Source organism: Haliotis rufescens, unplaced genomic scaffold (genome assembly GCF_023055435.1).
Source record: "Haliotis rufescens isolate VD_foot unplaced genomic scaffold, xgHalRufe1.0.p SCAF_136, whole genome shotgun sequence".
Classification (NCBI taxonomy): Eukaryota; Metazoa; Mollusca; class Gastropoda; order Lepetellida; family Haliotidae; genus Haliotis; species Haliotis rufescens.
The window spans coordinates 395,563-418,711 of NW_025963820.1; the positions used below are offsets into that span (position 1 = coordinate 395,563).

Here is a 23,149-nt window from a genome sequence, read left to right on the forward strand (position 1 = left end):
ACACAATAACAAATACACACGAATGCATGCACACACACATTAACACACACACACGCACACACACATGCATGCACATCTCTATATAAGTGCAATAATATTGAACGCGACATTAACACCCATTACGCCTATGAATGTAATTGATAACGGTACATGTAGACCTTCAGGATGGCATCCTCTCCAGGAAGACCCCCGCCCCAGCGGACAGGGTCAACACCCCCACACGTCAACTCCACATGTGAACGACGTCCAATCCAGCATCCCCCGTCATCGTCTCACGGTACATCTAACTAACGATCATTTAAAAGTGGCGACGAGACCATGCCGGCATATTAACACATCCCACCCCACCACGGTCCCCGTCAACGGCTGCATGATGGACGGGGGAGGGTGGTATTTGAGGAAGGTGTGCCGAGTAATCAATTCTTGAAGATGGTTGTATTGGGACTGTTATTATACCTGTTAACATAACACTCTCGTTTCTCGTGACACGCCCGCCCTAAAATAGCAGAGTCCCGACTAAGTTTTTTTTTTTTTAAATTTTAGACGCTGTTGGGAGCCCACTTTAATCGGACTTGTTGCACACGTCCCATAACTCACACCTAATAGAACCCGTGAAGATCCGGGTTAGAATTAGAATCTCATCAATCCATGCTTTGTCGTAAGAGGCGGCTAACGGGATCGGGGGGTCAAGCACGCTGAATTGGTTGATGCATGTCATCGAATTCCAACTGCGTGGGTCGATGCTCATGATGTCAATCACTGGATTGTCTTGTCCAGACTCGATTATTTACAGACCTCCGTCAAATAGCTGGAATATTGCTGAGTGTGTCGTTAAACAACAAACATAACTCATAGTGTCAGTTTCTCATGGGAGCCTAGTCGCGGTTTCCATGACGTCTCGAATGGTTTTTCATCCTATTAAAATGTATGGGAGCGGTCGGGTAGCCAAGTGGTTAAAGCGTTCGCTCGTCACGCTTAAGGCCCAAGTACGATCCACAACATGGATACAATGTTTGAAACCCATTTCTGGTGTCCCCCCGCCGTGATATTGCTGAAAATATTGCTAAAAGCGGCGTAAAACCACTCACTCACTCACTCAGTAACTCGAATTGCAAGGACAGAGCCAAAATTTAAAGAGGTTACAAGATACATACTTTAGAAATATATTAAAAAATCGCCCCTTTCTACCGTCAAGTTGTGTTGTTGTAACCTGGCTTATCTGCAATATTCCAAATATTCACATACCTTCGTCGTTTAACAGAAGATGATGGTTTGAATTTTCATAACGGGAGTTGTTCCTTCATCACTGACTATCAAGGAATGTCTCTCATGAGTTTTAAGTTCAAACGATTTTAAATACATCAAGATGATTTCAAGTATCACGTATTATATGACACTCCCTAGAATATCGAGATGACGTCGTTCCCAAGGCATGCAAACATGACACCAACCTGATGCCCCTCTCACGGGGAATGGATTGCTCCATATCATATCTGGGATGTACCAATTGCTTGGGGAAAGGGGTGATATGTAATTCGCATGACTATATATAGAAGGTGCCGGGAAACGGTGTCATTTTCATCAACAGTTGGATTAAGACGAGTTGCTGCTATGAAACGTGCTATTCTTCTGTGTTGGGGTAGGTCATATACTTATGAATTATCAACCTGATTTTTTACCTAAAATATTAAATACTTTGTTTCAACAAAGAATGCAAAGCATACGATAAGTGTTCAGCTTCCTTAGAAAACGACAAAAATTGAAGGGCAAAAGGTCGAATTAAGACAATCTTCGACTCGTGAATTATATAGCCATAACGAAATTAATAATCGTCGATCATATTTACCGGGATATTGTGGACTACGGGATATTATAAACCATTCACTCACTCACTATAGCTGTTGTCATGGCAACGTTTCAGTGCTCTAGAACAACTGAATTTGATTACACGTCATAGATGTATCTCAGCGTTATCATTTGGCATATGTGAGAAACTTAAAGACAGGGGATTAAACCAAATATGTTCATGAGTCAGAAATATCAGAAATAATTTCAATGAACTATCAGCACACGACAGAAATCCTTTTCAAATTGTTTATTTTTTTCTGGTTGAAATTTTTACTTTAAAATAGTCGGTGTGAGTATACCACTCAACTATAATTAAACAAAAGTATCAGTCTTGACAGGGAATTGTCTCTCTATATAAACCCCCGCACACACATACTGAGTCGTTAGTTAAAAAATTTTTCACCAGGTTGGCAGTGCATTTTGGTATGGAGCGTATCTAGGAGTTACTGCCAGCTGCCTCATTTGCATATTTATCGGATCTTGAAAATATAGAATACTTAACGAGCTCCCGTGTAATACCAGTTTTAAGAAACGAGTGAATAGTTCTGGTATCTGACGAGCGAAAGTGAATCAGATACCACAACTATTCACGAGTTTCATAAAATTGGTTTTAAACGGGAGCGAGTTTAGTATTTTATTTATTACTTGCCATTTATAACGTTTTTAGAAGTATACTGTTGAGTATGAATAGGCTGACACCTACACGATCCACGGCATAGTCCAATTGAGTTTAACAGAATAATACTTCAAACACGTCAAAGTTTTAAACGTATGAATTTAATACCATACAACGGTCAACCTTTAGAATTCACAAAATTATCGTAGGGCTAAGACTATCGCAACTCACATACTTTAACAGACGTTGCGTTCGCCTTGTGGAACGGGGCTTGCACCTGAAAGTTTACAATAACGTCACAATACCCGATGACGTAATTTGTGGAATTTTGTTGCAAGATCCATCGGCGAAACAATGCCATGTGACGTCAGCCTACCAACAAGGTTGCTGGGGTCATCGAGTGTGCATAAGCTCCTCTCAGTGATCTATCATCTCCACACGTAATGTCGTTGAATAAGCCAAAGGATGTTGAGAGCTTTCAATATTTGTTCGTGAAACGTGTTCCGAGAGTACATAAGCACGCGTTTTGGTATTACACAATATGTAATACAGCTGTATTTTTATTAAACGGGTGATCTCTTCACGGGCAAGTAATAATCATGCTTATCACACTGGTTTGTCGCATCGATGACATATGTAAGATATGAAAATTTCTAATTCAAATTCAAATTCTACCAAGTGAAGGTTGTTGTTTAAACCCGTTGTCGAGAAATGTCCCGTTATTTCCGTTACAAACAATAGTAGTGCGGAAGGGAAAGGCACTGATTACCTATTATTACTGCACGTACCCCAGTACGCATTACGTCGTCATCTGCTAGTTCAGTACGCCTTACGACATCTACAACTCCAGTTTTGATAACGACGTAATCTATTACTCCAGGTCGCATAACGTCATCTACTAATCCAGTACGCATTACTACGTCATCAACTAGTCCAGTACGCATTACGACGTCATCTACTAGTCCAGTACGCATTACGAAGACATCCGCTACTCCAGAAGGCATTATGACGTCATCAGCTACTCCAGTAGGCATAATGACGTCATGTATTACTCCAGTACGCATTACGACGTCATCTACCAGTCCAGCATGCATTACGACTTCATCTACTAGTTCAGTTGACATTATGACGTCATCTACTAGTTCAGAACGCATTACGACATCATATACTTGTCTAATATGCATGACGACGTCATCTACCAGTCCAGCATGCATTACGACGTCATCTACTAGTCTAGTACGCATTACGGCCTCATCTACTACTCCAGAATGCATGACGACGTCATCTACTACTCCAGTACGCTTACCACGGCATCTACTACTCTAGTACGCATTACGACGTCATCCTCTACTCCAGGGCCGACTTGCACAAAACGATCTTAGCGCTAAGATGATCGTAACTCCCATACTTTACATAGCGCTATGATCGCTTTGTGCAAGTGGGCCCAGTAGGCATTATGACGTCATCAGTTACCCCAGAAGGCATAATGACGTCATATACTACTCCAGTACGCATTACGATGTAATCTGGGGCGCGTTGCAAAGCGCCAATCGCTTGTAAGCGATGTACAGCGATTCGCCTTACAACAGTGCGCTAACTTTCAGCCGCTTGCAAGCGAAACAATCGCTGACTGAGGTCGCTTCGTTCTCAAACCAAATTGGCGGCTTACTTTGACAGCGGAACAAGGAATTCTTGACTGGATCAACTAGAAAATGAGCAAAGGTAGCTAACACCCCATCATCCTCAGTCTGCTCCACATCTTCAAAGTAGTCATAAATTTCATCAGCTCGTCATCGAGCCTCTTCTATTACGTTCTTCATTACGCAGATGGTCAGGCTCGCTGACATGGTTGATGCATGTCATCGTATCCCAATTACGTGGATAGATGCTCATGATGTCAACCACTGGATTGTCTGGTCCATACTCGATTATTTACAAACCGCCGTCATATAGCTAGAAGATTGCTGAGTGCGGCGTTAAACAACAAACACACAAACGTCAAGGCAACCAAGCGGTATAGTTGTACCGCCTTTTTGGAAGAGTGCGCAAGCGCTTCGAACTGTTGCAGACCCCGGGTTGAGCGATGAATTTGCTTTCTCTAAGCGATTCGTGGCTTGCAACGCGCCCCTGCTTGTCAAGCATGCATTACGACGTCACGTAAAAGTTCAGTGGGCATTATGACGTCATCTACCAGCTCAGTACGTTTTACGACGTCATCTACTACTCCAGTATGCATTACGACGTCATCTACTACTGGAGGGCCATGGGGGGCCAGAATCTGGATGTTGTGATTCCGGAAAAAGGATGGGGTCAGTCTTTTCGTGTAAGGTCGGGCATTGTCTTGTTGGAAAGCTTAGACTGCTGTCACACCGAGTGATAGATGAAGCCTACATATATCAAGGAAATTATCAGCTTCTAAAACACCTTTGCTACTACATGTCATACACCATTTCAAAGGTCTAATCCTACTGTTTAATAATTGAAAGTAAAGTTTATCACATTATTAAAATAATGCATTTATAACTTGATTAAGTTCGTTTGTATTAAAAAAAATCTTAACGTCTGGATTAACCACCAAGAAAGCTAAATTATGGCGATTTTCGGTAATTTTAGTATTTCATTATAGAGCTATACACTAACTTTTTTCTGTTTTATTTTCATTGTTGAAGTAATGGGAAAAGATGATAAAAAGAAGTACAAGTACATGCTATCATAACATAGTTCCCGGTGACGTAAGTACATACTGGGAAACACCGCCGTTTCTGAAGCTTGGTATAAATAACATGTGCGAAAAGACGTTCGATGTTCATCATCGCCAGAAAGCTCTGAACATCAATAACATTCAGTGACCTCGTCAGGAGTACTTGCTTAGTTGTAACATGCGACTTTATTGGACGGAAATGGGGTTCTAATGACCCTTTTTGCCGTAATCTTAAAATATAAGGATCGTGATTGGTAAAAATCAAGCACATGACCTACGGCAGCTAATCAAATTACAGCAATAAATACCGTCCTCGTGTGTGATATATTTCAGGTTAAGACGTCAGTCTTTGGTTAAATCATGTTAGTTTGAACGTTTAAAGCAGAAAATCGCGACCTATGTTTAAAATATGGAACTACGTGGACATATCGTGCTAGGTTACAACCTGTGACGAAGATTTCTAATACATATAATCGCTTTCGAGGCCTAAAAATCGAGGCGAAAATGCCGAGATGTCATTTGACTTACATTTACACGATCGCACCTAAACATGGAAATAGTAACTTAGATGTAAGTTTGACAATATTTGGAAATATATTTGTTGATTTTGTTTATTACTTGATGTTATTTATTTACGATTTGCATGAAACGTCTATACACTGTTCTTTGACATGTTACATATGGACCTGTTGTCGAAGCATGTGTCTCCGATTTTCTTTTAATAACATTGCGGGAAATCGTTGATATGTTTAAATCTATTAATAGTGAGTGAGTGAGTTAATGCTTTACGTCACATCGGCAATATTTCAGCCATATCGTGACGAGAAATTATACATATTTAATACATATATTTTTGCTAAATTAACACCTGTCATCGATGGACAGTAGAATTACTAGAATATCACAGATTAATATGTAAAACTAGCATACAACTATAAAAAGATAGCACTATAAATAACGGTACAATATAAAAAAGGGCTATAGATCGCCAGCAGCTGAAGGTAGATCACCATGCTAGGGTCCATTGGGACTTACAGTACTTCAGCTTCCTGCATGGACCCCAGCCGGATTTACATCATCCCTTCAGGTGTTGGCGATTATTAACATACTTAGCAATATTAAAATAACATATATTCTACGATTAAAGACTGTGGTAAGAACAAATCTACTTTGAAAGACGTGGTCTTACATACCCTCTCCAGGGGACAATCATTTTACACTACTTTAACCCCCTTCGAGGATACAGCCACTAACAATCTCAGTTATCAAATTTATCCTGCCAATCATAAAAAGGTATATTATATACACAACATATTAATCAAAATTTATGGTACAATTCAATGTTTTTTAAAAACCAATAACTAAATGAGAACTGATATTAAAAAGATCATTAATAGATGAAACATTGAAATAAGTATCCCTTGTGATGGCAAAATCAATACAGTCAAGCAGGACATGCTTGACTGTGATTCTTTCATCACAAGGGATACAGAACGGAGGATCTTCACCTTGTAACAAATTCTCATGTGTATATCTGGAATGGCCAATACGACATCGTCGCATTATGACCTCTTCAAATCTGGACTGACAGCCCAAGTAGGTGTAACCGATATTTGGTTTAATTTCATGTAATTTATTGATACCTACTTGGGTGTCCAACTTCTTTTGCATTAGATCTCGGATGTAAGATCTAATCACGGGTTTAAAATCAGTGTACGGGATCAGAAGTGGTGTCACAGATTAAATCTATTAATTAAATATGATGAATTGAAATACTATTTTTTTATATTGTGAAAAGTGATAGATTTAATAATGAATGATAAGACAGGTAGGTTCATGAAACTATATATTATTTTGACGTGGCTTCGATGTGGCCGGTGTAGGAGGCTCAGATCACGCCCCTGGCACAGACGTCTCTAGAGTTATTTGAACCAAGGCTAAGATGACTCCTCCTAGGCCCAAACGACTACCCCGTCGTAGACTCAGATAACTCCCTAGACTCAAATGACTCCCCAGGCTCAGACGTCTCTAGAATTATTTGAGCCTAGGCTAAGATGACTCCTCCTAGGCCCAAACGACTACCCCGTCGTAGACTCAGATAACTCCCCAGGCTCAAATGACACCCCCATTTGTTTTGAAGAATACAAATGTTTTGACACTAAAAGTGCAACAGTCTGTGAATGAGTGTGTTATAATTTTAAATCAAATAATTGGATATAGAATAGGTGGAGTAGTTTGAACCTGATACTCAGGAATTGGATGTAAGACACAGGGAGTATTCTGAAAATAAATTATAGATTAAGAAAAGTATAGTGATTTAAGAGAGGCACCAGGAGTTTTTTTTCCCAATAAAGTTAAATATAAAACTATAAAAAAATAACTGGTACTGAAACATCAGACACAATATTGGGGATATTTCTTAACCTGACATTTCAGAAGAGAAATCGAGGAAGAGGGGTTGAAAACCTTCATAATACAAGATATGAGAGAGAATAATATAATACTTATCATAGTGTCACATGTTACATACACTTCATATGTACACAAACAATAAACTATAGCATCCGACCATACGAGACACTAGACAAATACAACACAATGTTCAAAGTTAAGTTAAGTTAAGAAATGTGCTGGAAAGTTCGACACCCAGATTATGTTTCTACGTGTGTCAGCGACCCGTGAAGATTCCGGCGTAGAATAGGTCTTCAGCAACCCATGCTTGTCGTAAAAGGCGACTATGCTTGTCGTTAAAGGCGACTAACGGGATCGGGTGGTCAGGCTCGCTGACTTGGTTGAAGCATGTCATCGATCCCAATTGCGTGGATCGATGTTCATGATGTCAATCACTGGATTGTCTGGTCCAGACTCGATTATTTACAGACCGCCGTCATATAGCTGGAATATTGCTGAGTGCTGCGTTAAACATCAAACCAACCAACCAACCAACGTGTGTCAGCACTCTCTCACTTTTACCAAACTGGTAAACATCACTTCGGGTTTTCCTCCCACATCTAGCTGACACGCCATGATATACCGGAATTCATTGAAGGGCTACGGTGTAATGTTTTTCTGGGCAGAATATTCGAATTTTGTATTCCAAAATATTGAATCCGCTAGAGGAGGGTGCGCATTATACTTGGGTGCGCAATAAACTCAAGTAAATACGGTAACTGAAATACTCTTCAAAGAGGGCATAAACGCTACACTCCGAATTAGGCAACAATCATTGCAAAAGGATCTCTGATGACGATGGGACAGTATTTGTGATGGGGCAGGATACGCGCACCTGACCGCGAACACCTGGTATCATCACTATTTGATAGCGATTCATAAACACACGCTCATGATACAGTCCGAATCGTAAATCGACTCCGCTTTAACTGGAGAGTTCTTATGTTTATGGAAATGTGTTTTCTCGTTTATATTTACTTAAAAATGACGCGTTTGAGGTAACCTAAAAATGTGATTTATAGTCTACATATTGTAGTTTTACATCCCGTTACACATTAGTCTATATTTAACGTCTAACCTCAAAACAAACTACAACGGTTCTGCAACACCTGTGTCGCATTCATTGCCCGGCTGTATTATAACTATTTGAGCAAACCCAAATATTTCGAATAAAGGTGAGGTAAGGTGAAATGGGGTTTAACGGCGCGTCCAAGATTATTGCACTTATATAGCGACGTGCATGTACGTGTGTGTGTGTTTGTGTGGCTGCTTGTACTAGTCCGGACGGATGCCGATTTATAGTGCTAGCACACTGAGATACCATGCCGCAGTTTAACATGAATACCCCACTCAGACACAGTATACTGACTCCGAGCCGACCAGTCCTTGTTTTAGCCCCTCAATGCCGAGCGCCAGACAGGGTAACTACAAGTACCATCTTTTAACGTCTTTTGGTATGACGCGGCCTTGAATCAAACCCCGGACCTTCCGCTCTCCGGGCGGACGCTCTACCACTAGACCACGGAGGCGGTCATTTCGAATAAAGGTACAGGTATGTATCCATCTTCCCAACCTAACTGATGACAGCGTAAAGGTGTCAGGGTGTCACAGACCGAGACAGAAATTCATTAACCTTCGCATGATAATATATCATTATGATTTTTTTCCTGGTTGAAAAAGAAGCAACCACCTACCAATGCAAACATGGCTGATAACGTATTATCCGGGCATTTTTACTGCGGAGCTACAGGACATGCGCAGTGGAATGCGTCGAACACCTCTGTTGCGACAGGAGCATGGCGAGGTCCAGGAAGGCAGGAGCTGGCAAGCGACATAGTTTGTTTATGATATCTAGGTAAATATGGGGCGGGTGCTGATAGAGATTAGCAAATAACAGTTGACTCCTCGGTCAGTAAGTGAGTTCGTTTGCATCTAGGATCTGATCCGGATATCACGAACACATCGAAACATCCAAACTCGAAGACCTTAACCATGGCGTGCCATTAACATCATAACCGACAGTTCGGCATATCGGATACTGTTTACTAATAGATAAATCAGTTTAAGGCCACAGCATATTCACGAAAGAGGCGACTAACGGGTCGGGTGGTCAGGCTCGCTGACTTGGTTGATGCATGTCATCGTATCCCAATTGCGTAGATCGATGCTCATGATGTCAATCACTGGATTGTCTGGTCCAGATTCAATCATTAAAAAAACGCCGCCCTGTAGTGGGAATATGGCTGAGTGGGGCATTAGGCAACACGCAAACAAACAAACAAACACAAACACACAAACTGGCAAATTCATAACCTGTTTACCCTACAGTAGGTTTGTCCTTTACAAAAGAGATATATACTGCTCATAGAATTCTCTGCATCAAGTGCCCGTGTGATTATAGTTAACGTGAAAATCATAATGTACGCGACCCGTGAAGATTCCGGGGTAGAATAGGTCTTCAGCAACCCATACTTGTCGTATAAGGCGACTATGCTTGTCGTAAAAGGCGACTAATGGGATCAGGTGGTCAGGCTCGCTGACTTGGTTGATACATGTCATCGATCTCAGTTGCGTGGATCGATGCTCATGATGTCAATCACTGGATTGTCTGGTCCAGACTCGATTATTTACAGACCGCCGTCATATAGCTGGAATATTGCTGAGTGCGGCGTTAAACAACAAACCAACCAACATAATGTAAGTATTGGTCTGGACAATGGAAACTATATATTTGGTAGAAGATTATGTTTGTATTGTAAAACATGTTTGTTTAAAGAAAGTGATTGAAGATGAAGACCAGTTTCTGTTCGTATAAAGCTTTGAGGATTCAGTATCACAACGTTGTAGAAGGAATTGTAATGTTATCAACATTGTGAAAACTTGTAAAAACAAACATGCTTAGGACTAGTTGCTTATATATTTTATGTTCCACTATGAAATGTTTAAGTGAGTAGGTCATGCGAAAGTAGGAAACTCGTACAGACCTGGCCTTTGCATAGAGAGCCCTCGTCCGTCACGACGGAGGCCCAGGTTTGATTCCCCTTGGTACAATGTGGCCTAGTTCTGATGTCTCCCGCCGCGATATTGCAGAAGTTTGCTAAACGCGGCGTAAAACCCACCTCACTCATATTATCCTCCCGGAATTCCGGGTTTGATTCGGCCCCCAAAATCCAATGCTGGTCGTAGGAGGCGATTTAATGGCGCGGTGACTTCGTTGATAGAGTGACGTCGTTGATAGAGTGTCGTCGTTGATAGAGTGACGTCGTTGATAGAGTGGCGTCGTTGATAGAGTGGCGTCGTTGATAGAGCGGCGTCGTTGATAGAGTGACTTCGTTGATAGAGTGACGTCGTTGATAGAGTGGCGTCGTTGATAGAGTGGCGTCGTTGATAGAGTGGCGTCGTTGACAGAGCGTCGTCGTTGATAGAGTGGCGTCGTTGATAGAGCGTCGTCGTTGATAGAGTGTCGTCGTTGATAGAGTGTCGTCGTTGACAGAGCGTCGTCGTTGATAGAGTGGCGTCGTTGATAGAGTGTCGTCGTTGATAGAGTGTCGTCGTTGATAGAGTGTCGTCGTTAATAGAGCGTCGTCGTTGATAGAGTGTCGTCGTTGATAGAGCGTCGTCGTTGACAGAGTGTCGTCGTTGATAGAGCGTCGTCGTTGATAGAGAGTTGTCGTTGATAGAGCGGCGTCGTTGATAGAGCGGCGTTGTTGATAGAGTGGCGTCGTTGATAGAGCGGCGTTGTTGATAGAGCGGCGTCGTTGATAGAGCGGCGTCGTTGATAGAGCGGCGTCGTTGATAGAGTGTCGTCGTTGCCGACCCGACCCGACGTACCCGACGGCGTGGATCGTTGTCCATAATTTTGATTTGCTGATCCAGATTCGACCATATACAGGCAGTTGGAATATTGCTGATTGCGGCTAAAAGTATGCACACACATACACACACTCACACTCTCACTCACTCATTTACGGCAGAGGGGGCACGGGTGGCCCAGACGTCTAAGGCGCCGCGAATCGCTGTGCAGAGTTGCGTCACTTGGGCACGCCAGAAACCTATGATTGTGGGTTCGAATCCCGGTTCGCCCCGATTATGTTTCTAGGTTTGTCAGCACCATACCCGTCCTCGTGGGTTTCACCGAAGTGGTAAACGTCTAAGACCTGCATCACTTCGAGCTTTCCTCCCACATTAAGCTGACACGCCGTGATACAACTGCAATACTGTTAAAAGCGGCGTTAAACCCAGCTCACTCACTCACCAACTCACTAACTCACTCACCCACCAACTCACTCACTATAGGGAAACGCTTTAAACGAATGAAGTCACTCTATATAATTAAACCCAACTCACTCACTCACATGCTCATTTACCGCAGACCTTAGTGTTTGAGATCCTCAGGAGTATATACATGTATTCCTTTGGTCATGTGTATACGTGCTGAAGTAGCCAGGATTACAGTCGTGCAAACACCGGAGATTAGTTTATGCCGTCAATGTCCCCTTCATCCATACAGGGACGCCAGCAACTGTATTGAGATAGTAAATAGTTGTGTCCACCTCACATTCCATCACACAGAGGCTTGGCACGAAAACAAATGTCGCGGGCCAAATGTCTCCCGTCGAGGTAAATTAATTCTCTGTCATGCGCAAAAAGAAAAGCGTTAAGCACGGGTGTGTTTGGCAATCTCAGCAAGATGTATTATCCTAATCTATAATCCTGGTGAAAAGTTAACAATCTATTCTGTACAGCACACATTCCCCAACTCAAATGACTCTACGTGTGATCAAGATGTCAGGAATGAAGCTATTTCTGTCTGTCAATGTGCGCGTGTTTGCAGCTGGTTTTGAAGATATGCAGCTGGTTTTGCAGGTTTGCAGCTGGTTTTGCAGGTTTGCAGCTGGTTTTGCAGATTTGCAGCTGGTTTTGAAGATATGCAGCTGGTTTTGACGAAGATTTCTCATACATATAATCGTTTTCGAGGCCTAAAAATCGAGGCGAAAATGCCGAGATGTCATTTGACTTACATTTACACGATCGCACCTAAACATGGAAATAGTAACTTAGATGTAAGTTTGACAATATTTGGAAATATATTTGTTGATTTTGTTTATTACTTGATGTAATTTATTTACGATTTGCATGAAACGTCTATACACTGTTCTTTGACATGTTACATATGGACCTGTTGTCGAAGCATGTGTCCCCGATTTTCTTTTAATAAAATTGCGGGAAATCGTTGATATGTTTAAATCTATTAATAGTGAGTGAGTGAGTTAATGCTTTACGTCACATCGGCAATATTTCAGCCATATCGTGACGAGAAATTATACATTTTTAATACATATATTTTTGCTAAATTCAAACCTGTCATCGATGGACAGTAGAATTACTAGAATATCACAGATTAATATGTAAAACTAGCATACAACTATAAAAAGATAGCACTATAAATAACGGTACAATATAAAAAAGGGCTATAGATCGCCAGCAGCTGAAGGTAGATCACCATGCTAGGGTCCATTGGGACTTACAGTACTTCAGCTTCCTGCATGGACCCCAGCCGGATTTACATCATCCCTTCAGGTGTTGGCGATTATTAACATACTTAGCAATATTAAAATAACATATATTCTACGATTAAAGACTGTGGTAAGAACAAATCTACTTTGAAAGACGTGGTCTTACATACCCTCTCCAGGGGACAATCATTTTACATTACTTTAACCCCCTTCGAGGATACATAACAGCCACTAACAATCTCAGTTATCAAATTTATCCTGCCAATCATAAAAAGGTATATTATATACACAACATATTAATCAAAATTTATGGTACAATTCAATGTTTTTTAAAAACCAATAACTAAATGAGAACTGATATTAAAAAGATCCTTAATAGATGAAACATTGAAATAAGTATCCCTTGTGATGGCAAAATCAATACAGTCAAGCAGGACATGCTTGACTGTGATTCTTTCATCACAGGGGATACAGAACGGTGATCTTCACCTTGTAACAAATACTCATGTGTATATCTGGAATGGCCAATACGACATCGTCGCATAATGACCTCTTCAAATCTGGACTGACAGCCCAAGTAGGTGTAACCGATATTTGGTTTAATTTCATGTAATTTATTGATACCTACTTGGGTGTCCAACTTCTTTTGCATTAGATCTCGGATGTAAGATCTAATCACGGGTTTAAAATCAGTGTACGGGATCAGAAGTGGTGTCACAGATTAAATCTATTAATTAAATATGATGAATTGAAATACTATTTTTTTATATTGTGAAAAGTGATAGATTTAATAATGAATGATAAGACAGGTAGGTTCATGAAACTATATATTATTTTGACGTGGCTTCGATGTGGCCGGTGTAGGAGGCTCAGATCACGCCCCTGGCACAGACGTCTCTAGAGTTATTTGAACCAAGGCTAAGATGACTCCTCCTAGGCCCAAACGACTACCCCGTCGTAGACTCAGATAATTCCCTAGACTCAAATGACTCCCCAGGCTCAGACGTCTCTAGAATTATTTGAGCCTAGGCTAAGATGACTCCTCCTAGGCCCAAACGACTACCACGTCGTAGACTCAGATAACTCCCCAGGCTCAAATGACACCCCCATTTGTTTTGAAGAATACAAATGTTTTGACACTAAAAGTGCAACAGTCTGTGAATGAGTGTGTTATAATTTTAAATCAAATAATTGGATATAGAATAGGTGGAGTAGTTTGAACCTGATATCAGGATTTGGATGTAAGACACAGGGAGTATTCTGAAAATAAATTATAGATTAAGAAAAGTATAGTGATTTAAGAGAGGCACCAGGAGTTTTTTTTCCGAATAAAGTTAAATATAAAACTATAATAAAATAACTGGTACTGAAACATCAGACACAATATTGGGGATATTTCTTAACCTGACATTTCAGAATAGAAATCGAGGAAGTGGGGTTGAAAACCTTCATAATACAAGATATGAGAGAGAGAAAAAAAATGCTGATCATAGTGTCACATGTTACATACACTTCATACTAAAACACGTACACAAACAATAAACTATAGCATCCGCCCATACGAGACACTAGACAAATACAACACAATGTTCAAAGTTAAGTTAAGTTAAGAAATGTGCTGGAAAGTTCGACACCCAGATTATGTTTCTACGTGTGTCAGCGACCCGTGAAGATTCCGGGGTAGAATAGGTCTTCAGCAACCCATGCTTGTCGTTAAAGGCGACTAACGGGATCGGGTGGTCAGGCTCGCTGACTTGGATGATGCATGTCATCGATCACAATTGCGTGGATCGATGCGCATGATGTCAATCACTGGATTGTCTGGTCCAGACTCGATTATTTACATACCGCCGTCATATAGCTGGAATATTGCCGAGTGCGGCGTTAAACATCAAACCAACCAACCAACCAACGTGTGTCAGCACTCTCTCACTTTTACCAAACTGGTAAACATCACTTCGGGTTTTCCTCCCACATCTAGCTGACACGCCATGATATACCGGAATTCATTGAAGGGCTACGGTGTAATGTTTTTCTGGGCAGAATATTCGAATTTTGTATTCCAAAATATTGAATCCGCTAGAGGAGGGTGCGCATTATACTTGGGTGCGCAATAAACTCAAGTAAATACGGTAACTGAAATACTCTTCAAAGAGGGCATAAACGCTACACTCCGAATTAGGCAACAATCAATGCAAAAGGATCTCTGATGACGATGGGACAGTATTTGTGATGGGGCAGGATACGCCCACCTGACCGCGAACACGTGGTGTCATCACTATTGGATAGTAATTCATAAACACGTGCTCGTGATATAGTCGGAATCGTAAATCGACTCCGCTTTAACTGGAGAGTTCTTATGTTTATGGAAATGTGTTTTCTCGTTTATATTTACTTAATTGTGACGCGTTTGAGGTAACCTAAAGATGTGATTTATAGTCTACATATTGTAGTTTTACATCCTGTTACACATTAGTCTATATTTGACGTCTAACCTCAAAACAAACTACAACATTTCTGCAACACCTGTGCCGCATTCATTGCCCCGCTGTATTATAACTATTTGAACAAACCCAAATATTTCGAATAAAGGTGAGGTAAGGTGAAATGGGGTTTAACGTCGCGTCCAAGAATATTCCACTTATAAAGCGACGTGCATGTACGTGTGTGTGTTTGTGTGGCTGCTTGTACTAGTCCGGAAGAATGCCGATTTATAGTGCTAGCACACTGAGATACCATGCCGCAGGTTAACATGAATACCCCACTCAGACACAGTATACTGACTCCGAGCCGACCAGTCCTTGTTTTAGCCCCTTAATGCCGAGTGCCAGACAGGGTAACAACAAGTACAATCTTTTAACGTCTTTTGGTATGACGCGGCCTGGAATCAAACCCCGGACCTTCCGCTCTCCGGGCGGACGCTCTACCACTAGACCACGGAGGTACAGGTATGTATCCATCTTCCCAACCTAACTGATGACAGAGTAAAGGTGTCAGGGTGTCACAGACCGAGACAGAAATTCATTAACCTTCGCATGATAATATATCATTATTATTTTTTTCCTGGTTGAAAAAGAAGCAACCACCTACCAATGCAAACATGGCTGATAACGTATTATCCGGGCATTTTTACTGCGGAGCTACAGGACATGCGCAGTGGAATGCGTCGAACACCTCTGTTGCGACAGGAGCATGGCGAGGTCCAGGAAGGCAGGCGCTGGCAAGCGACGTAGTTTGTTTATGATATCTAGGTAAATATGGGGCGGGTGCTGATAGAGATTAGCAAATAACAGTTGACTCCTCGGTCAGTAAGTGAGTTCGTTTGCATCTAGGATCTGATCCGGATATCACGAACACATCGAAACATCCAAACTCGAAGACCTTAACCATGGCGTGCCATTAACATCATAACCGACAGTTCGGCATATCGGATACTGTTTACTAATAGATAAATCAGTTTAAGGCCACAGCATATTCACGAAAGAGGCGACTAACGGGTCGGGTGGTCAGGCTCGCTGACTTGGTTGATGCATGTCATCGTATCCCAATTGCGTAGATCGATGCTCATGATGTCAATCACTGGATTGTCTGGTCCAGATTCAATCATTAAAAAAACGCCGCCCTGTAGTGGGAATATGGCTGAGTGGGGCATTAGGCAACACGCAAACAAACAAACAAACACAAACACACAAACTGGCAAATTCATAACCTGTTTACCCTACAGTAGGTTTGTCCTTTACAAAAGAGATATATACTGCACATAGAATTCTCTGCATCAAGTGCCCGTGTGATTATAGTTAACGTGAAAATCATAATGTACGCGACCCGTGAAGATTCCGGGGTAGAATAGCATAATGTACGCGACCCGTGAAGATTCCGGGGTAGAATAGGTCTTCAGCAACCCATACTTGTCGTATAAGGCGACTATGCTTGTCGTAAAAGGCGACTAACGGGATCGGGTGGTCAGGCTCGCTGACTTGGTTGATACATGTCATCGATCTCAGTTGCGTGGATCGATGCTCATGATGTCAATCACTGGATTGTCTGGTCCAGACTCGATTATTTACAGACCGCCGTCATATAGCTGGAATATTGCTGAGTGCGGCGTTAAACAACAAACCAACCAACATAATGTACGTATTGGTCTGGACAATGGAAACTATATATTTGGTAGAAGATTATGTTTGTATTGTAAAACATGTTTGTTTAAAGAAAGTGATTGAAGATGAAGACCAGTTTCTGTTCGTATAAAGCTTTGAAGATTCAGTATCGCAATGTTGTAGAAGGAATTGTAATGTTATCAACATTGTGAAAACTTGTAAAAACAAACATGCTTAGGACTAGTTGCTTATAAATTTAATGATTCACTATGAAATGTTTAAGTGAGTAGGTCATGCGAAAGTACGAAGCTCGTACAGACCTGGCCTTTGCACATTGAGCCTTCGTCCATCACGCCGAAGGCCCGGGTTTGTTTCCCCTGGGTACAATGTGGCCTAGTTCTGATGTCCCCGCCGCGATATTGCAGAAGTTTGCTAAACGCGGCGTAAAACCCACCTCACTCATAATATCGCCCTCGGAATTCCGGGTTTGAATCGGCCCCCAAAATCCAATGCTGGTCGTAGGAGGCGATTTAATGGCGCGGTGACTTCGTTGATAGAGAGTCGTCGTTGATGGAGTGTCGTCGTTGATAGAGCGTCGTCGTTGATAGAGAGTCGTCGTTGATGGAGTGTCGTCGTTGATAGAGCGTCGTTGTTGATAGAGAGTCGTCGTTGATGGAGTGTCGTCGTTGATAGAGCGTCGTCGTTGACAGAGCGTCGTCGTTGATGGAGTGTCGTCGTTGATAGAGTGGCGTCGTTGATGGAGTGTCGTCGTTGATAGAGCGTCGTCGTTGATAGAGGGTCGTCGTTGACAGAGCGTCGTCGTTGATAGAGTGGCGTCGTTGATAGAGTGTCGTCGTTGATAGAGTGGCGTCGTTGATAGAGCGTCGTCGTTGATAGAGTGTCGTCGTTGATAGAGTGTCGTCGTTGACAGAGCGTCGTCGTTGATAGAGTGGCGTCGTTGATAGAGTGTCGTCGTTGATAGAGTGTCGTCGTTGACAGAGTGGCGTCGTTGATAGAGTGGCGTCGTTTATGCCGTCAATGTCCCCTTCATCCATACAGGGACGCCAGCAACTGTATTTAGATAGCAAATAGTTGTGTCCACCTCGCATTCCATCACACAGAGGCTTGGCACGAACACAAATGTCGCGGGCCAAATGTCTCCCGTCGAGGTAAATTAATTCTCTGTCATGCGCAAAAAGAAAAGCGTTAAGCACGGGTGTGTTTGGCAATCTCAGCAAGATGTATTATTCTAATCTGTCATCCTGGTGAAAAGTTAACAGTCTATCCTGTACAGCACACATTCCCCAACTCAAATGACTCTACGTGTGATGAAGATGTCAGGAATGTAGGTATTTCTGTCTGTCAATGTGCGCGTGTTGGGAAATGATGTTTGCAGGTTTGCAGCTGGTTTTGAAGATATGCAGCTGGTTTTGCGGGTTTGCAGCTGGTTTTGCAGGTTTGCAGCTGCTTTTGCAGATTTGCAGCTGCTTTTGCAGATTTGCAGCTGCTTTTGCAGATTTGCAGCTGCTTTTGCAGGTTTGCAGCTGCTTTTGCATATGTGGGTGAGTGGGTATTGTTTTACGCCGCTTTTAGCAATATTCCAGCAATATCACGGCGGGGGACAACAGAAATGCACCCCTTCATGTTACAACTCTCCGTCTGCTCTCTGTGGTGTTTGCTTTCTCTTTACTAATGACATGCGTCAAACCTTGCGTCAAACCTTGGGTCAAACCTTGGTGACTAATGGGATCGGGTGGTCAGGCTCGCTGACTTGGTTAATGCATGTCATCGTATCCCAGTTGCTTGGATCGAAGCTCATGGTGTCAAGCAATATTCAAGCTATATGACGGAAGTCTGTAAATAATCGAGTTTGGACCAGACAATCCAGTGATAGCGATTTGAGTAGGTCGTTCTCGAATGTGTTGTGATTGGAGGTCATTCGAGTGAGTGAGTGAGTATGGTTTTACGCTGCTTTTAGCAAAATCCAGTAATATCACGACGGGGGACACCAGAAATTGGCTCCACACATTGTGACTATGTGGGAATTCGAACCAGGGCATTCGTCACGAAAAGCGAACACTTGAACCACGAGTTTCTATTATGATTAACTATTTGTTTATCACAATTAATGAGCACAAGAAACTGTATTATAACCAATTGCCTTGTATAATATTTAGGTAGTATATCAGTAAGCAATACCTGTTTGTAATAAACGTATGATTTATATATCATAGATCGACAGGTACATGTATTATAAAGGACTTAACATCAAATATACTCACGGGTGTATTGTAATTTCAGCCTCAGAAAACCTTTCAAATTTTTTATGGTAGACATCTAGACGACATTTCAGTGAACAAAATTATGCCCGATGCAATTGCCTATTTTGGCTTGTACCATATGTTCCCGTGTTTTTGTCAGGTGAACAATTGACTTGCCTTGCATGTGTTTGTGACGAGTGCCACAGGTTGTGAAGGATACACTCACCTTTTCAGTAACTCAATCACTTTTTGACAGCTATTCATAAACACAAGCTCGTGGTACTGTCGGCATCGTTCAATCCTCTACGCTTTTAGCAGAGATTTCTTGAGGCTGTGGAACGGATGGTCTCCCTTTTGTTCACATATAGCGTTTTCAAACAAAATTTGATATTCTGGGAATTCAGAATATGTTTATTCATTCAATTGTACATTGAGTGAAATTTCTTTACGGGCTGAGGGTGTTTCCATCAGGTAAGGCATTTCTCCAGCCAGCATGTAACATGGCACTCAGCTCAACTCTGATGGTAGCATAGGTGGCATTCAGCGCCTGGTTGTAGTTTTCCTCTGGGTCTACTTCATGATTGTACAGTTCCGCGGCCACCAGTTGGTCCCAGTGGATTGTGACCTTCTTCTTACTGGCACTGAACTTGACCCATTCTGTGTAGCGATATGTGTTGGTTTTCATGGTATAACCCATAAGAGCCTTGCCTCTGCGGTACTGGGAGAAGGCGGCTGTCTTCAGTGTCGTATTTGGATTCTTCACCAAAGGCATCAAACTGACCCCCTCTGTACACAGGGTAACATTTTGTGAACTTTCAGGACACATCTCGACTTTAGGAAGCTCTGCTGCTTCAACAAGTGTTGGAAATAGATCCACAAATTCTGTGAGCTGTTCTGTGACTACTCCTTGGTCTGTGAGCCCTGGGATGTGGATCATCATAGGAGCATGGGTTGCATCCTCGAAGTTTGTTTGTTTTTCCCATTCGCTGTGTTCCCCAAGCTGCCACCCATGGTCTCCCCAGAAAGAAATGATAGTGTTATCAGCCAGGCCAAGATTGTTAAGCTCGGCTATAACTCGCCCAAGTTCGTAGTCTGTGTAACTCATACAGCTATAATATGCCCTTCTTAACTCCAGGGTAACGTTGAGGGGGAAGGTGAAATTGATGTCTCCAACGCCCTTTAATCCAAGAGGCTTTATATTCTTGAACTCACCCATGTTGGTAAAGTTGTGCCAAGCAACTGGGGGCATACCCACTGGTGCAAAATAATTGGGAGGGGGTCTTAGACTCTCAAGAGGGTAATAGTCCATGAAGCGAGCTGGGAAGTTCCAAGGAAGATGAGGCTTGTGAAGTCCGACAGCCACAAAGAAAGGTTGCTCACCTGACTTAGCTTTAGGGGCCACGTCTTGAAGAACCTGTATTGCATGGTCAGCAAGCAGGGTGTCTCGCAGGGGTTGTTTTGCTTCTCGGTCCTCAGATACAGCCTCCCAAATGAGATCATCCTTAGCATACTTATCAGATGCATGAAAATATGGATCTGTCCACGACACGGGGTCGTCATTGCCCGACGATTTCCCAGGGTCGAACACCTTCCCCATCCCTATTGTTCTGTACCCGTTCTGTTTGAAGTACTGGGGCAGAGTGGTAAAGTTGCCTCCACATTTCCTGAAGTAGGGACCGATGTTCCAGACGTGACTTGTGTCGGGTCTCCTGCTGGTGAGAAGGGCTGTTCTGCTTGGATTGCAAAGTGCTTGGGAAACATAGGCTCTCTTGAGGAGAAGACTCGTTTTGGCTAATGCGTCTAGAGAAGGAGTCTGCATCACTGGATAGACGGGCGAGGGGAAGTCGGGGCCAAGGTATGATCCCAGGTTGGGACGCATGTCATCAGAAACGAGAAACAGAACATTTTTCTTGGCAGACACCACAGACATCAGAAGGAGAAGGGCAAGGCACTGCATTGTGTGTATGGAAGTCATAATGTGCATTCACAAGTCTTGCATGATTTGTTTTATACTGAGAGGAATTGGAACAGTTGGGAATGGCTAAATTCCACATGTTATCTCAGTCACGTTGTACGTATGCATAGCTGTGTGACGTAGGAAGCCCAAATAACTCTGCACGAGGTTATCAACAGTAGATATGCATGTAGGGAATTTGGACGGAATGTTCAGATTCAGCAAATTACAACACATGGACATTCACAGGCCTGGCTACGTAGTGTTGTGTGATAGATTCAGAACCTTGGTATTCTTGAGAAACAACAAAAGATTAGATTGTGTTCTCATGCGTGAAGCAATATGTGCATATATGGCGCCAAAAAGATCTCTTGTTTTATTTTGCTGAAAGTGATTAACAATGTCAGGAAAATCTTAATTTTGTTTAATTCAAATATCGTGGCTGCATTTGAATACAGATAAATGGAGTGTTTAACAACCAAAATCCGGAGGCTTTAGTATTTATGATACTCTGAAATGATCATAAAAGAATAATAACATCTGGCACCTTCAGTTTCATGTGAAATCTCCGTATTATAAATAATATCACAAATTTGTAAACTCATAATGGTAGTGAGAGTCTTCATATGTATTTAGAAGCTGGACAGTTGACAAGGAGTGTGATGGACAACAGTTTCTGTAGTATACATACACAACGTCTCACGGCTACATCTTGACCCTTAATAAAGCATTTAGGCCGCCTCCGTGGTCTAGTGGTAGAGTGTCAGCCCGGAGGGCGGAAGGTCCGGGGTTCGATCCGCGGCCGCGTCATACCAAAAGACGTTAAAAGATGGTACTTGTTGTTACCCTGTCTGGCGCTCGGTATTAAGGGGTTAAAACAAGGACTGGTCGGCTCGGAGTCAGTATACTGTGTCTGAGTGGGGTATTCATGTTAAACTGCGGCATGGTATATCAGTGAGCTAGCACTATAAATCGGCATCAGTCCGGACTAGTACAAGCAGCCACACAAACACACACACGTACATGCACGTCGCTATATAAGTGCAATAATCTTGGACGCGACGTTAAACCCCATTTCAGATATTCTGAAATGATAAGAATTTGCATAAGACACCGTCAGTTTCAAGAAATCCCCAGATTAAAATTTTAGAACAATGAAAATGGTACTGAGAGTCTTTATAGGCATTTAATAGAATTTAGATAGGATTATTTTGGATAGCACTCACTCACTCATTGTAATGGTAAGGTTCCTGATGCTATGTTAAGTAAAACTCACTCACTCACTCACTCACTCACTGTAATGGTCAGGTTCCTGATGTTATGTTAAGTAAAACTCACTCACTCACTCACTCACTCACTGTAATGGTCAGGTTCTTGATGTTATGTTGAGTAAAACTCACTCACTCACTCACTCACTGTAATGGTAAGGTTCCTGATAGTATGTTAAGTAAAACTCACTCACTCACTCACTGTAATGGTCAGGTTCCTGATGCTATGTTAAGTAAAACTCACTCACTCACTCACTCACTCACTGTAATGGTAAGGTTCCTGATGCTATGTTAAGTAAAACTCACTCACTCACTCACTGTAATGGTAAGGTTCCTGATAGTATGTTAAGTAAAACTCACTCACTCACTCACTCACTCACTGTAATGGTAAGGTTCCTGATAGTATGTTAAGTAAAACTCACTCACTCACTCAC

At 42.1% G+C, this 23,149-nt stretch overlaps 1 protein-coding gene across 4 annotated transcripts in view; it reads left to right on the top strand.

The window, feature by feature from the left end:
• Positions 1-1,535: 1,535 nt before the first annotated feature.
• Positions 1,536-23,149, top strand: part of LOC124118257 (integumentary mucin C.1-like) — a 46,769-nt gene continuing 25,155 nt past the window's right edge. For all 4 annotated transcript variants that reach the window (XM_048394968.1, XM_048394969.1, XM_048394971.1 and 1 more), the window contains exon 1: positions 1,536-1,639. In XM_048394968.1, coding sequence (XP_048250925.1) covers positions 1,540-1,639 — 100 coding nt within the window. In that variant the 5' untranslated portion in view covers positions 1,536-1,539. The remainder of the gene's footprint in view (positions 1,640-23,149) is intronic.